General features: G+C 47.0%; 1 protein-coding gene across 3 annotated transcripts in view; it reads right to left on the bottom strand.

Annotated features, from left to right (window-relative positions):
* Window positions 1–15,753, bottom strand: part of AXIN1 (axin 1) — an 88,250-nt gene that overhangs the window by 21,995 nt on the left and 50,502 nt on the right. For all 3 annotated transcript variants that reach the window (XM_068908507.1, XM_068908508.1, XM_068908506.1), the window contains exon 4: window positions 8,987–9,083. In XM_068908507.1, the coding sequence (XP_068764608.1) occupies window positions 8,987–9,083 (97 nt within the window). The remainder of the gene's footprint in view (window positions 1–8,986; window positions 9,084–15,753) is intronic.

Genomic DNA, 15,753 nt, shown 5'->3' on the forward strand with positions numbered 1-15,753 from the left:
CAAATCATATTGTTTTTCTCTCTCTGCCAACTGCCAAACGGAAGGCAGGGGGAAGAAAAATAATGGAGAAAGCATCCTACTTACAGCACTGAAGCTGAAGACGTCTTTTATGGCACCCAAGTTGCCGACGTCTCAGCTTAAAGCAATGCTTTTTTGTTCACCGAGAACAAAATTCAGCAAACCCTGCCAACAAATCTCAATTTCAATGCTCGCTACTATCATCTCTTTCACGCCGCATGGTGCTGGACTGCAGTGTCCCCAGGGGATTTTTGTGGACATGATGTAGTTCTGCAGGCAAAAGGACTGTCTGCCCAGAGCCTTCTGTGAAAAACCAGAAGGGCCGATAACTTGATAGGAAGTTATCCAGTCAGCGCTGAACCCAACAGAACTGGGACCACTGCCAAAGGCGACAGCCCAAAACAAACCATCTCCTTCCCCCAATCCAAAGCGGTGTCCCTCACTCCATAGCTAACAAGGAAGAAAATAACCCAGATAACAAAAGCAAGGGTAAGATGCAAAGACAATTTCCCTGTGGAGCTATAGAAAATCCAACCCCTACTTGGGCTGAGACAGGAAAAATACTGTTGGCAGTTAGATGTCTTTGGAGGAAAAGAACGGGAGAAGTAAAAATATGGGAAAGATATCATGGAGGAGGAAAAATATTAGAAGATAGATTCAAAGCAATTCTACAAGTTGACAGCAATCTTCTGAGGTCAATGTGGAGAGAGTAGGATGGCAAGTGCACACCAGAAACACCCTATGTGCACCAAGCTCTGGGAAAGGCTGATGAGATATGGCGTAGCTCTGCCAGGTTTAACGCTCCTTGCTACCTGCTGACATTCCCGTATGGCAGCTTGCCCTGCAGCTCTGCAGCATGCAGACTCTCCAAAGCCAAAATCAGGACCACATTATTACAGGAGCTCCAGTAAAAGACCAGCCTGGCTTCCTTCAGCTCCTGTCCTACCACGGCTGGAGCTGCACCTTCTCGGCCAGAGCTTCTTCCTCTGCAAGATGTGGCTTCCAGATCAGTGCCATCCTCCAAGCATGGCCCACTTGATGCGAGTTCTCCCACAAAAGCCATCCTTTCGTGCACCCTCCGCCCGCAGCAAAGTTTTCTCCTTGGGCCCTCATCACAACGGTTCCAGCCGTGTCGTTTGTCCCACCAAACCCAGAGCTCCAAACAGCACCTTGCAGCAGGAACCAGCCTCTTCTGCACAAAGTTAACGACAGCATGGCTGAAACGCCAGTGTAAAGGGTCCTGGTGCCGCGTGATGCGGGATGTGCCCCAGCCGATCTCCTGCGGTGGTGAAGGGCGCAGCGTTCCCTTTGGCAGGGTGACGCCACTTGCCCTGGAGAACGGCGGTTCACCTGCACTTCTCCGTGTCTCTTGGCACAGCTGTGGAGCGTGGAGCGCTGCCGGCTGATTTTCAGTACGGAGCCCGTTCCCTCCCTGGAGATCAAAGCAGGCCCTGTTTCAACAAGCAGCAGGGGACAAGCCTGGACGTGCTGAGAAGTAACAGACTGTCCAAGTCATCCAGAAGGGCCCGGCACAGCCGGGACGAGGTTATGCATTCTTACTGTTCTGCTCTCTGCATCCACTCCTTCCAGAGAGGTAACCACAGCCTTACGGGCAGCAAGGTCAGACCGTACTTCCCAGGCAAGCGACTGCCCAAGACACCAAATTATGGAGTGCACCTGAGTGCAGATTTCTATTTCCTTCTGAGGATAACCTTAAGGGTCCCTCCCTCCCCTTCTCAGTCCTTTATTTAAAGGACTAAAGATAGGCCTCCTAAATACCAAACAACCTCCAGAGGTGCAGGATGAAATGGGACATGCTCGCATTTTTGTCCTCTCACTTTCGGGGAGGCAAGACACTACCGGGGGCTGGCAATGCCGTGGGACGTGCAAGTGCCAAGGCAACTCTGTTAGAAGGGGCAGAGCCTGCCTCCCACAAACAACATTACTGAGAATCAGTGAGCGATAGAAAGCAAGCCTATGAGTGAAAACACGGAGACTTGCATTCAGTAACTAAATAGTCAAACAGAGCTGCTAAGAAAGCCTCTTGGGAATAACCAAGTAATACGGAACTGGCCACTAAGAGCAACATTTGCAATAATTGTGAGAGCAAAGATTGGGAGTAATGCTAGAGAGTAGGAAATCGGGGAAAAAGTTGTGTGCATGGAAGGGGGACGTGCACCAAAGAAAGAACACTCAGTAATGAGAACAGAAAGAAAAAGCAAAAGATGTTCCCCACCTAATACTAGTTATTTGTTACGGTCCTTTGAAAAGGGCATAACCTATATGCGCACACGTGCGCGCTGCTGCATGGCCCCCACCCTGTGACGACAGTGTTTTCAGCCACCAGGACTTTTGGCACTGCAAAGCAATAGCCTTTATTAAAAGGAAAACTGCAGAGAAAGATTTTCCACACCAAAAAATGGAGCTTAGTCTTTGAAATATTGGCATTAAGAACCAAGGTGACGTGCTTAGCATCCCAGCATTTGGACCTTGTGTGGTTCAGGAATGTGCCCCCAGTTGCACGCAATCATGTGGTAGGACCCGACAGAGCCTGTCCCCACACTGTTATACATTGGGAAGGCTTCTGAGGTACAACTGATGTTTCCCCATTCCTCAGATATCCATGAGGAAGGAATCTTCTGCCCAAGATAGTCAGAAAGTGGGCCCAAAAACATGAACACCATCTATTTTGTGAGGTAATGCCAGCAATTCCCAAGGAGAGAAATCTCTCATCTGACAAGTAGCAACCAGTTAGGTGATGTGCTCATTGCCTCCAGTCACCTCAGACGTGCCAACTTTCCCTGCGGTTGTCTATACGGCAGTAGCACTAAGAGCTGTTCAGGAGCAGGCACCGCTCCGTTAGAAACTTTGCAAGTCCAACGTGTAGAATCTCCTCATGGCACCTACTGCTGCAGCTTCCACAGAAAAGCAGGATCGGGAAAGAATTTCCCTTTGTTTTCACCGACTTTGATGCAATGCAACATCCCAAAATAAAAAGTCTATCCCAAGCACCCAGCCAGCAACTGCAGCAAGTGGAAAGTCTGCTAACCTGAATGTTTAATTCCTTTTAAAATAACGTAGCTCCTTCCAGATCCAGCGATGCCTAAGGAGCACAGCTTCATCCCTAATGAGCATCTGAAGACATTCAGGGTCACTAGTATATCTAGAGAGCTCTAGATAGATGTCTTTGCTCTTCCACAACAAATATTTCAGCACATTTATCCGCAGCCTCCGAAAGGCTGTAAGTAACGAAAACTAAACGATAGAAATTAAAATGATCAAGCCTAAGAGTCTTATGATGAACTAGTCTTCCTCTCGCTTTGATAAATCCCTGTATCTGCAGATCCCACTATCCTGCCCTTGGGGTTTTCCACTCAGCACAACAGCTTGCTGAAGTCCTACAGCAGCAGATTCAAGGGTGAAAAGACGAAGGGCGCAACGTTTTCCTGGTGCACTTCCCTCTAGGAAGTGGTCCCCATGACTGTCTCCCGGACCATCCGAGTTCAATCTGATTGAAATAAACCTCACTCTACTCCATGGAGAGCGATCACAATTGACCTGTATTGTTCTGGTGTGCATCCGTAACAATGACTTGGAGAACGCCAGCAAGCAGAATGAGCGTTATGGTTGCTCTGAGTATCTCCATGGGTCTCACTTTATTCCTAGCTCAAAGGATGAGCTACATAGAGCTCCTCAAGGAACATGTAGTACTGAGGAATGAGGCACGCAAATTCCCAGGCTGAAACAACCTCTGTTGAGATAACCGCTGACAGCTTTCTGACTTCCCTGGTCAGCAAGCATGGACTGCATTGACCTGGTTCAAAAGGCTTAAGACAACAAATGGCTTGAGAAACTTTTATCAAATGACAGGCCTGACTTAGGAACGCAGACATGCTCCACCAAAAATCAGCCAGGCTGAGCTTTTGCACAGAGAAAGATCTTTCAGAGCTTCAGTGCTTTGAATCTGCCCCTGTCTCCCTGTGGGGATACTAAGCCCTGCCAAGAGAGTCATAAATAAGCTGTTTATTGTTTTAAAATCAGAACGGCTCCAAAACGCTTTTGTTCCAAGTAGAGGGTGCAGCATTTTCCAAGAGCTGGCGGGTCAAACATCTGCCACTGGTTTTGGAAGATCCGTGCCCTCCTGTCTGGACCAGAGTGAGATCTCTGGCCATTCTGGGGCAACAATTTGGAAAGGAACCACTTTATCTTTAAGAATAGTTGTTCTATCTAATGAGGCTGCCGCTAATTCAGGTGGGGTCTGTCCAGAAACAAACCATGATGATTTGGGGAGGTTACAGAGAACAACGGGCAGGAGGCTGAATGCCACGTTGGCTGGCAAGAAAGAAAATAGCTTGAGCTGGTCTGGATGGACTAACCTTTCCTAGTGACAGCTGTGAGGAAGGATTTCTTGGGGCACCTATCACCAGAACATTGCACCTCTTCTCGTTCGCTGTCCTTGACATGTGACGCGCCTGAAGGTCTGGCACCTTTGGGAAGCAGCAGCTTGCTAAAAATATGCTAGATATAGAAGCTCTCCAGTAGTTCAACTTAGTGTCTGCTATCATATTTTCCCCCTCTTTTTTTTGGAGCTAATAGAGTGGGAATTGCATGGATTTTGCTCCATGAAGCAGATGCAGGACTTGGGTTTTGACGAGTATCACCTCCGAGAAACTGCGCTTTGAGGAGCAAGTTCCACATCAGAGCACATTGGCATCCTAAACAGATACTACCTCTGGAAAACCAGGTCTGTCCAGCTATCTATCTTGAAGGATCAAGTGAGCTTCTCTCTTCCATAGTGAGGAGAAGGAACACAATGAAGTTGCAAGCTCAGTGTTTAAAGCTGGCTCAACAAAATGAGCTCTGAAGCAATGCCTTGCATGTCTGTCTGCAAGGTTGAGAGCTGGGACCTTTGACCTTTTGTGCTCTTTGTTGTTACCTTGTCTTTCCTCGCCCTTTCTTCCCAACTTAAGTTTACGCCATCTCTTCAGTCTTGTCACAGGGACGGCGTTTTTACAGGGATGGTGTTTTTTACTCTGATCTATATAATACCTAGAACTGAAAAGGCTGAAAGGGAAGACTCTCATTGCAGTTTGTAGGTTCCCCCGGGGAGAATAAACCTCAGCTCTAGGATGAAATAGTAAGTCTTCCAATGCTATAACTGGGAAGAGGTCTCTAATCAGACTTAGAGATCTGTGAATTGGGCTGAATCATTTCTGACTGATCTGACTGGGCCCGAAGGTCGCTTCCTTCTACAGGGTTGATGCCTCCATGATGCTTGAGTGGCTGATGTTAGATCAAAAGTCAGTCTTGGAGATGAAATGGAGGCGGCATGCTAGGGAGCCCAAGAGTAAAGAATTTCTGAACCTCTACATTTCCCAGATTAATGTATTCCAAGCCCCTGCGATGTTTGCTTTTAAAGGGTAAATAGTGTCTCCATTCCACTCACTCCTGTGGCAGAGCTGGTGGACAGCTGGATTTCTGCCTCCATATAATGGTATTCAGGGATTAGCCAGAAGTCCCGCTGCTGCAAGGCATTTGAGGAAAAAGCCATACAATGGCTCAAGGGAATTCTGAACAGGTTACCAACCCAGAGGAGCAGAAAGCGCGTTCAGTTGTAGTTACCCTGGCAGCAAGAGCCCAAGGCTCTTCCGGAATACCTGCTCACCGCTCACTTTTACAGTATTGCACAGTGACTCCAAATTTTTTGTTCCACTAAAGAACACTATGGAAGTCACCTCTGCATACAGGACATCCTAGCTAAGACCTTCTGCGAAAGTTAAGCAAATAGCCTAACTGACCCTTCTGCTGCTTCTACTTTTTCTCTTCTCATGAAGGAATGGTGTAAAGAGCTACCGCTTCTGTGATTCTGTGGAGGATAGGACAGCTCCCAGCTGACGATCAAGCTACAGCAAGAACATCACAAAATGGCTTCCTTATACTATTGAAGGGGAGGGGGGGAAGGTCTGGGTGAAGATCTTGACTTTTCCCAGGAACTGTTGCTGGAGTGCTGACTTCCCAAAGTACTCTGATGAATGCCAGGTCCAGGGGCAGACATCTAACACAGACAGTCCTGCTGTCATCTGGCCGCAGGGCATCTACTCAGGACTGAGCAGTGGGGAAAACAGTACATCAGCATGGGTAAGGCCTTGCATTCTCTGTGCTTTCATCCCTTTTCTTTTGGGAACTCGCCTACACTTTCCTTATTATGGTTGCTCAAAGAGTCTGCTCAAATCCAAGAGCAAGATGGAACATCACATGAAAAGCAACATTTGCCTGCTGTGCAATAAGATTCCTGCTAGCAAAACAAAGGTCTGCTAGCTTGCTGGAGACCTTTAGCCACTGCATTCCTGGGCAAGGAGCCACTTCGAAAAACACAACTTTTCCAAACTTACAGCATTTGTATATACTGCGTAGTATATGCAGAACACAGCTGGCCATGCACCAAGACCTACTGCTGCATAGCGGGGCATCCGACATAACTAAAGCACGGTTTCGTTGTTCAGAAGAAGCAGCGTGGTCATTGAAATTTGCGGGCAATCTCCTACGACCATAAAATCACTACAGTTTATAGCTTCTAGACCTAACTAAAAGTGCTGCTATTAAAAACAATATAAGCTCTTTCCGTATTTTGCCTAACAGCCCTGCAATTCACTTGTAAGTGAACGTTAAGGTCTCTGAAAGACTTCTGAAATGACTTTTTGGTAGTAGGAGGTTCACTACTCTCGCAAGCAAAACGTGCCATGCATTCTGCAAGCACTATCAGTATCAGCTCTGCCTATACTGGTTATATATGTAGCCCATAAAGACCTTCACTCAAAAGCTACAGTTAGGTCACTGCTGTGTGTTTAGAAGTATGCTAATCATCAGGTCCAAGCAGCTAATAGCGCGTTAGGATATCACGCAGCCCGTGGCTAACGACTGACTTTGGGAAGCGACACTTGAAGAAACATTTGCATGGCTCCTGGCTAATTGGGTAGGTTTAATGCAATAAACTTGCAGCTAGAGGTGATTTTAAAAGACTAACTTTATAACATTTCACACTGGTGTTGTCAAAACATATTGTCTAATTACCTTCCCCTTTCTTGGCTGATTGATACGCGAGGGCAGAGCAGTGCCTCTCTGAAGTTGATGCCAATTCTATGTCAGTAATTGGCTGGCAGGAGGTGCCAGAGTGTCTGAACTAAACTTTTATTCCCTGGAGAAAGACTAGAACTAACTTGACTTCTCAGCTCTCCACTCCCATATAAATAGGCATCAAGATGCCTTCTTCCCTGGGACTTAAACTTACAGCACAAAATCTAATGGGAACACTGGATGTTTCACAGACAAAACCTTGTGAAGCGTCTGTGTGTAGTTTAGGAGGAATATGTAGTTCTAACAGACCCATGTAGATAAGTAGGACAATATAAACATTTATAAGCAGCAGGTGGCCAATTTAAACCTTGGGTTTTTTTTCCCCCTCCTCCTTTTTTTAACTGGTTTCCAAAAAAGTAGATAAAATTTAATGCTAAGTAAAACTAATTAGGCTGCAAGGAACTGCTGCTCGAATGACACTTATTCATTTCAACAAAAGAAATGTTTGGCAGATGGAAGTTCGTTAAAGCAGAGCTCACTATACATATTTAATGCTCCATACTCTGAGTTTATAACCTGCAGTTCATTGAGGCACTGCCAGCACACACAATCAACAGAAAGCCACTATTATTTTTATCCAAAAGGTAAAGCCACTGACAAGCTTTGAAGTCAGAGAATATTCAATCAGTAGCTCCCACTGTTCAGTAACAGCAACAACAACAACAACAAAAAATAAAGGCCAAGCTTTCAAATTGCAACTCTAACAAAGCAATGCTTACAGTAAAAACTGCATCAAGTGGAATAAAAAGGCGCCCAGCCAGTCTTTTCGACAGCAACCACACTGCGAAAGCAACTGTGTGAAAAGAGAGGTGACTGAGCAAGGACGGCTAGTGAGCGTCCACAGCCTGGGCTTTTGTTGTCAACCCAGTGATCAAAGCACAGGGGACCCTCTTAAATCTAAGGAAAATAATCTAATTTAAAAGGCAAAACAAAGGTTGGTGGGCTGCATTTTTTTTTTTAAATCAGATTAAAACAAGGGTGTATTTCTACTTGTATTGTGCCACTTTGAGCGGGCAGGACAAGAACAGCTGTGTCAAGTTTGAGGCCACTTCTGCAAAAAGCAGATGGACGTGTTTTTTTCCTGTTTGATTTGTGCTGGAGTCCAGCTGTCCAAAGAGGAAAGAAGCACCTTTATTTCCTGCTAGATATTAAATGTCACCTGTAACTTCGCACAGAAAGAAAAATACTTACGAGAATAAGTGGAGCTGCAGATGGTGCTGCAGAGCCCTAACGGCCATGCTCATCTTCCAAAAGCTGTTTGCTTATCTGAAGCAACCGAGGAGGTGGTATCAGACGACTGGAATCGGTTGCATCTGCCCCTTCTCCGTGGGCTTTGCGGCGTCCTCCAGAACCCGTTACAGCTCCCTTTGGCCACCCGCTGCATGGCTTGGGACAGTCGCATGTCTCCCTAGCTGACCTTGGCTGAAAGCTACGTTAGCCTTCACACCTCGTGGCCTCCTACACTCTCCCCGAGTCTCTCCAGCTCACCCAACGGCATAAAACCCGCGTGCAGGCAGACGCCAGCTGCCCGACCCAGCCGCTGCTGCCGTTCTGCCCCAGAAAAACAGCTGACTCCTGCCCGACCAGTTGAGAAAAGTTACCTGCTTTGGGCATCCCTTGACGATCAATTCTCAACGTTTGGAAAAAGGCTACCAAGCTTTCCTCCCTCTCACACACCTTTCCTCAGCGCAGTGGATTTCTGTCTTAAAACATCCCCAAACGCTACAGGGCTAAGGAAGGTCAAACAGACGCGCGAGCAAGCACAACGAAGGTACCCTCGGGATCTTACATACTTTGCGCGTTTACCTTTGCAAAAGGAGATACTGCTACTTACAGGGATGTGAGGTAGTGGCACACGTCCATTTGCTTTGGCACTTTCCTGCATCTCTCTGCGATGCTGCTTTCGGAGTCTGTACGGCGGGATCCCATCTCTGCCAGAACAAAACAACAACACGCGCCACTTTAGTGCCTGTCCTTAGGCGGTCTCCCATTGCAGGACATGCATTCACGCCTCAACGCTGCAGAGCGGCAGGTAGGAGATCTCTTTACGTTTGAGAACGGCTTCGCCCGCCCAGGGCAAGCGCAACGGAGCACGAGAAACCGGTGCGGGGAATGGTGCCCGCTATTCGGCGAGGGGAAGCACTTACACGGCATCCCCGGGAGCAGCGCGAGGCAGGGCTCCGGCAACCCCTGCCCTAGGCGCAGGGCAGGGAGAAGGACTTGGATTGCATCCTGGTACCTTTTATACTTGGTTGCTTTCTATAAAAGAGAATGCAATGTGCACAGTAAACCACAGGGCAGGCTGGGAGGGGGGGGAGGAGGAGGAGTGGGAGCTCTGCGAGCATCTACACCAAGGGGAATTCAGTCCGGGAACAAGGTGTATATATATTTTTAAGTGAGCCTGACAACTTCTCGAATGGCTTATCAAAGCGAAGGGGCAGACTCTACTGTTCTCAAGACAATCTCTAGCTCAGCCAGAAATTATGGGCTTTTGGGTGCGTGTCGGCTCCCAGCGAGCTGGTGTTGGAGGGGTTGGAGCTATTGGGCTTTGCCAAGCACTGCTCATGGCAAATCGTTGCTGCCTGAGTGTAACTCCAGGGGGGGAAAAAAACATTTCTGTTTTCACCGTTGCATCCCTACCGCTTATATCCCAGGAACCAAAGCAGAGCTCAGCGATGAGATACGGGAAATGGGCTCACATCCTAGTGAAGCCGGGTTATTTTGAGAAAAATCAACGGGTGCAAAAACAAATGCCCTCCTGGAGCTTATGGGTTTGGAGTTTTCCTTTTTTATTATATGGATTCTCCCGATTCAGTAAAAGTAACTGCTTTGGATGTCTGTGCAATGCCACAGAAATTAATGTACTGGGTTGTTTTTTTTTTTTTTTGTTGCAAATACCAAGTATCTTCCATCATACACTGCCTCCTTCCAGCCTCTACATCCCAGGGAACAGGCAACCCTTGCACCAGGCTGAACAGTGCAGATGATCCAGTCCCACCACAGCTTACAACGATGAGACATTTACACAAGCCAAAGGTCTTTTTCACCTTAAAAAAAACCCCAAAAAACCCCAAAAACACAGTTGCTTTAGATAACATAAACAAAACAGTTTAACCAGCTCACACTAGCAGATTTTCAATGCCTACCTTGCATGCTATTTGGCAATGAAAATACAATTTACCATATTTTTTGCCTGAAAACCTCCAGAGTAACAAGCACCGACCTGAGATCGGTTCTCCCTTCCAAACATGAGCCCGGTCCGTTTTTGGTGGAGGAAGGACGGGCGCCTACCAAATTGCTACTAGTTTGCTCTTGTGACCAAACGGCATCATACGAATGCAATTTCGTTTAGTAACCCAGGCACTCAAAATCAAACGCCATTACAATAACATAAAAACCCGCGATTAATGACAAGCGCTTTTTAGCGGGAGGACAAACGACAAAACAGAAAATTAGTCAGGCTAATTGCAGCTCTGACTCCGGGCTGCAGGTAATGTGGGAGGAGGAAGAGCAAATGCGAGAACATCACCTCCGCTGCACCAAGTCAATGACACTTTACCAGGGCAGAGCAATTTTCTGAAGCGTTGCCATAACGACGGGCGATTATGATAGCTTTCATTAGGAGGCTTCATTTTCTTTAATGATGAACCTCCATTTGAAAAAAGTCACTCAAGAGTCACAACGGTTAAAACAGTTTTGCCACATCTCCAGAACGGATGGCAACCAAATCAGCGGGAATTTTGATGGAATATGCTTTCGCTCAGGAATGATTTTAGCAATTTCTGGTAAGAATCAGCAAACAAGATTTTTGGCGTAATTGCAGCACAAAAAAACCCAGGGATCAGACCACAACTTGCCCGTTAAAGCAGCACGGACATTCACGGGAAAAGTGGCACTCTAAGCGAAGGCGCAATTTTTTTTTTTATTATTATTATTTTTTTATTTTTTTTTTAATTCTCCGCAGCAGCGGTCCCAGCGGAAAGAGCGACTTTTGTTCGGAGCACAGTAGCGAAAGGCTGATAATGGCCTCTAATCTATCCGGCTTCAAACACATGTTCAGCCCTGCTGTGCTGCCTTTGATGTCATTTTAACTAGATTCCCCAATGCCACCTCTGAACTTGGAGCATTCCTTCGCTCAATGCGCTGTGCCAACTCAACCAGAGGAAGCAAATTCAAAGATAAGCACTTTAATTTTATCCCAACAAAACCTTATTCAATAGACGGCGGGGAGGGGGAGGGAGAAAAAGCAAGGAAAACCAATACCGCACTTTTGTTTTCCTTTGTCAGGTAACTTGCTTTGAGATATTTTCAATAGATAGAGAAATAATAATAATAAAAAAACCCTCTATTTTTTAAGAGCACATCTACTTTTAAAATAAAACTTTCCACCACTGTATTTACTCGTTTCACCGTGCGATTTGCTTTAGCACCAGCAAGCTCTAGCGCTGAAACGCAACGGGGGGAGCGAGGGCGTTTCTACCTCTTCTTCGATGCTAACGTCACTGGTCTGCGATTCTGGGAGCACGGTGGCTTCCTCTGCTCCCCGGACTGACTTGCAACAGTCCCTGGGACGGATGGACGGACAGAGGTTTTGCTGCGTGCTCCTAATGAGCACCTTCGTTGCTCCTCCACGGGTGGCCTTCAAAGCCAAGCATTGCGCCGAGCGAGCCCAAAATCGCCATTTGGGACCCGCTAAATTAAGAAGCCGTTAAACTTGTTTAAACATAGCAGAACTCAAGGTCATTCCGGATCGCCGGCCATCAGAGAGGCAGGAAACAAATCCACGGAGACGCTGACTTTTTTTCTCCGATTCCTCCGAGCCAAGCACCCCTGCAAACGAGAGGCCGCGCTCCCACGAAGCGGCACGAGGGGAAACGCACCCGACGCCGGGGCCAAGCGCCACGGGAACATCTCAGGAGCCATATGCCATCTGCCAGGGTTCGGGAAGGGGTTACAGAAGAAGAACCCTCCCAGCCCGCCCCGTGCCAGCACCACTTGAAGTGGGGAAGGGCAGGTGTCTGTCGCCCGGAGCCCAGCTCCCGTCAAGGCCCTCTGCAATGCCTGTCTGCCAGCCAAAGATAAGCCAGGATGCACGATAAGGCCCTGGAGAAAGGAGTCCTGTTGTTTAGGTGGACTTCAGTGCCGGCCTGAAGAGAAGACATTGCTTCTCATTCACCCTTGTAAGCTCTCGCAGAAACACAGAGAGGATATATCGGCTATGCGTTTCTGCTGCTGAATTCGAACGTCCACGCGGTGATTTAACGTGCTTCAACTTCTGCCCCTTGCTTCCACACCTTGACTTGCCTTAACTTCCTTGATCTCTCTCTTGTGACAACAACCCCCCCCCCCCCCCCCCAGAGCCTGGCCCCTCCTTTTAGGAAAGATGCTATTCACACGGAGATTTTTTTTCCCCACTAAAAAAGGGCACAAGACAGAGCTCTTCAAGGTGCTCCAAGCAAGGAGCTCTCCAAGGCCCCCATCAGTTGGCCATACAGGGTAAACACCGCTGCCGGCCTGAGGCTCGCCAGACGGGCTCACCGGTGAGCGCAAAACCCAAGCCACTGGCTGCAGGACTCATCTGCAGCCAGCGTGTCCCATCAGGGCCAGTGTAGGCTCCAGTCATTTCATGCTGTCCTCTCTAGACCCAGCCTCCACAGCAAACAGCTAAAACAACACAGCTGCTCTTCAGATTATAAAACCAGTTTTCAGCAGACAAGGCTGAAGCTGTTTTGCCTACAAGGGCAGAGGAATTCGTACAACACAGGAAGACTGAAAAATAATCACTGGAGGGCCAGCATTTAAGAGCCATGTTTTTTAAGCTACTCAAAAACACAACTCCTCAAACAACAGAGACCACAACATACTTGTCATATGAATTCAGCACGTTACAATAACATTTACCAGTGCTTGGAAATAAATCCTGTTGAAAGTCAGGCTTTATGTGCTTGTACGTGGTACCACAGAAATGACTTTTAAAAACACTTAGGTAAGCGGGCGCTTTTTGCAAACTCTGTCCTCTGACACTGTTTGCCCTAGCTTGGAAGGAAACGATAGGAAAATATTGTGCAGGTTTTTGCCAGCAGTTTTCCATGCACGCACAGCCTGGTGGAGGAATCACGCTTCCAAAACCCATTTTGCCATGACTGGTAGAACAGCAAAGCTTGGAAGGGTGCTGGTGACGACTGCAATATATCAAAGTCTAAGCAACCGAATATTACACTCGTGGGTTTTTACCTCCTCCTCCGGCTTGAGCTGGCTAACACCAGCAGATCATGCCTCGCATCAAGTCACGCTCTTTGTGCGTCCGCGTGCTTTCTCAGCTTGCTGTAAGCACTCTGGGGCTCTCCGCAATTAGCCCGTGTTTGCATCCGCATTGTCCGGAAACGTCCTCCTCTGATGTAGGGTCACAGAGGTTTCCGCCGCGGGATCACACCCCATTCATGCACTGCCTTTGAGGAGAAGCTACATTTCTTCATTATTGAGCTTGACTGCTATATGTAAACAGCGTACGCAGAGAAGAACCTCGCTCATCAGCAAATGAGGCTTTTATTGCCATTTTCCTTAGAGGAGGCCTAAATTCAAAGTGCTAAGACATGCAAGTCTCGTCAAGCAGCAGGAGTCCCTTCTTTAACTTGCGTCTGGTTGTTCTTCACTTTTGCTGCCTTGAGCAATTCTGCACAAATTCCTTTGAAATGCAGGAGACAGATAGGTTCAGCAACGCCATGTAGAAACGCAACAAAACCTGGTACTGGAGTTTTAAACAACATAATGAAGAGCAAACGTTGAATGCAGATAGAGTCTTTTGTGAGCCAAAGGTCAAGGCTGTATGTCCAGAATTGTAATTTGGGGACAAATCTGCATGCATCCAGTTTGAGATGCACAAAAAGAAAGATCACAGGTTCGCCCTTGTGATTTTTGAGACTTAGTTAAAATGAGCCACTGAGATTGGGCTAGTTATTAGCAGAAGGCAGAGCACATATCAGTCGTAATTAAAGTCCAGGAAGCAGCCTATGTGCACGTAGAAGGGATAAAAGGCCTAAAGGAAAAAGGAGCAAAGAATAAAGAATGCACAGGATGGTCAAACAGGAATTATTCTGCCTGTGAAAGGCATTAATTATAGCTACTGAAATAAAAATTAGGAGGATGAAGAATTTCAGCATAAATGATCCAACAGGTATAACTATCAGTGCGACCCCATGAGTCCACTGAACTTGTGGAAAAGGACGCACTAAAAGCGAAGAAGATTTTGAAGAGTTCTTGCATCTGTCTCATCTGATAACAAGTTATATGACCCCTACTAGCTTCAGACTGAGGCTCCGTCTCAGATGAAAATGAAGACTAGCAGAAAGATGTGGCAAGGCAGCTGGATTTGTACCAAACTGAGCCTTTAAATCAGTGGTTCTTTACAGTTTTCTGTCCCAGGGGCATCCTCCTTCTCTCAAGACACTTTAGCGAGGGTCTGCATCCTCCATTTTGCAACACGAGATGGATAACGTGTGTGTGACATCCTGACATCTGATCTCCAACTGCAGGTCGCTAATGCCTGCTCCAACCCAAGCCTCATAAAGAAATCTTATAGGCAAGCCAAAGCTGGGAAGGGGTTTAAAAAAAAAAAAAACAACCCAAAAAACCAAAAAAATCTCTGATTTTCGAAGGGTAAAACGGGTAGGAGTGACAAACTGTGCTTTCTTATGAAGTATAAGAATCTTATGAAGTATAAGAATACAGTACTATCCAGTGCTAGAGATGGGCCATTACAGAAAAGGCAGTATTTGAGGCCTAGAGCTCCTAAGAAGGCAGGAACGGTAGACGACTCTGAAGAACAGCCACAGTCTTCATCAGAAAGGAAAGACACGTGAGCAAGGCAAAACTAAACACTTCTTTGTGTAGCTAATGAAAGTCAAGGGATGCCATTAACCACAACTTGTAAGACCAAAAATCCCACCCCAACTATCCATGAACCAGTAAGAGAGGGCAACAGGGATATCAGAAGTGCTCCACCTTGGACCAAGACGTATGACCTGGGATAAAAGGGGTCCAAAGAGAGGCCCTTCACCATCCTTTACATCTTCGCCACAGAGCGTGAGTGGTAGATCTGCTGTACAAGTATTGCAAGGGCCAAGAGCTCCCTGAACTCCTGGCCTACGTCTGCTTACCAGGGAATGGGCGCACAGAGGCTGCTTGGAGGAGGAGCAGTGCTCAAAACTGGCCAGACAGCTTGCTCTATCTGTTCTCCTGAATATCTGCAGCCACATCAGGGATTCACCAGCTCACTGTATCAACCACGGGGAGGTGGTGAACCGCTGTAACTTGATGGGCAGCCCCCATTAACGACACCATGACACAGGCTGGAATGTTTCTCCAATGAGGTCTGACAGCTCCTGACATTCGCAACGACACTAAACGAGCCTCTTGGAGGACTTTGTGTTTACAGGATTGCTGTTAATAAAACGGTCTCCTAATTCTGTAAACCTGTCATCTTTCGCTTGAAGAATCAAAGGGTTTCTGCTCTACAGAAAGACACTTTGCATTTGCACTACTAAAAAGCAGAGCAAACAGAATATTTTCCCCTAAATCTTTTTGCATCACAGAGATGCAACT

Source organism: Struthio camelus, chromosome 15 (genome assembly GCF_040807025.1).
Source record: "Struthio camelus isolate bStrCam1 chromosome 15, bStrCam1.hap1, whole genome shotgun sequence".
Lineage (NCBI taxonomy): Eukaryota > Metazoa > Chordata > Aves > Struthioniformes > Struthionidae > Struthio > Struthio camelus.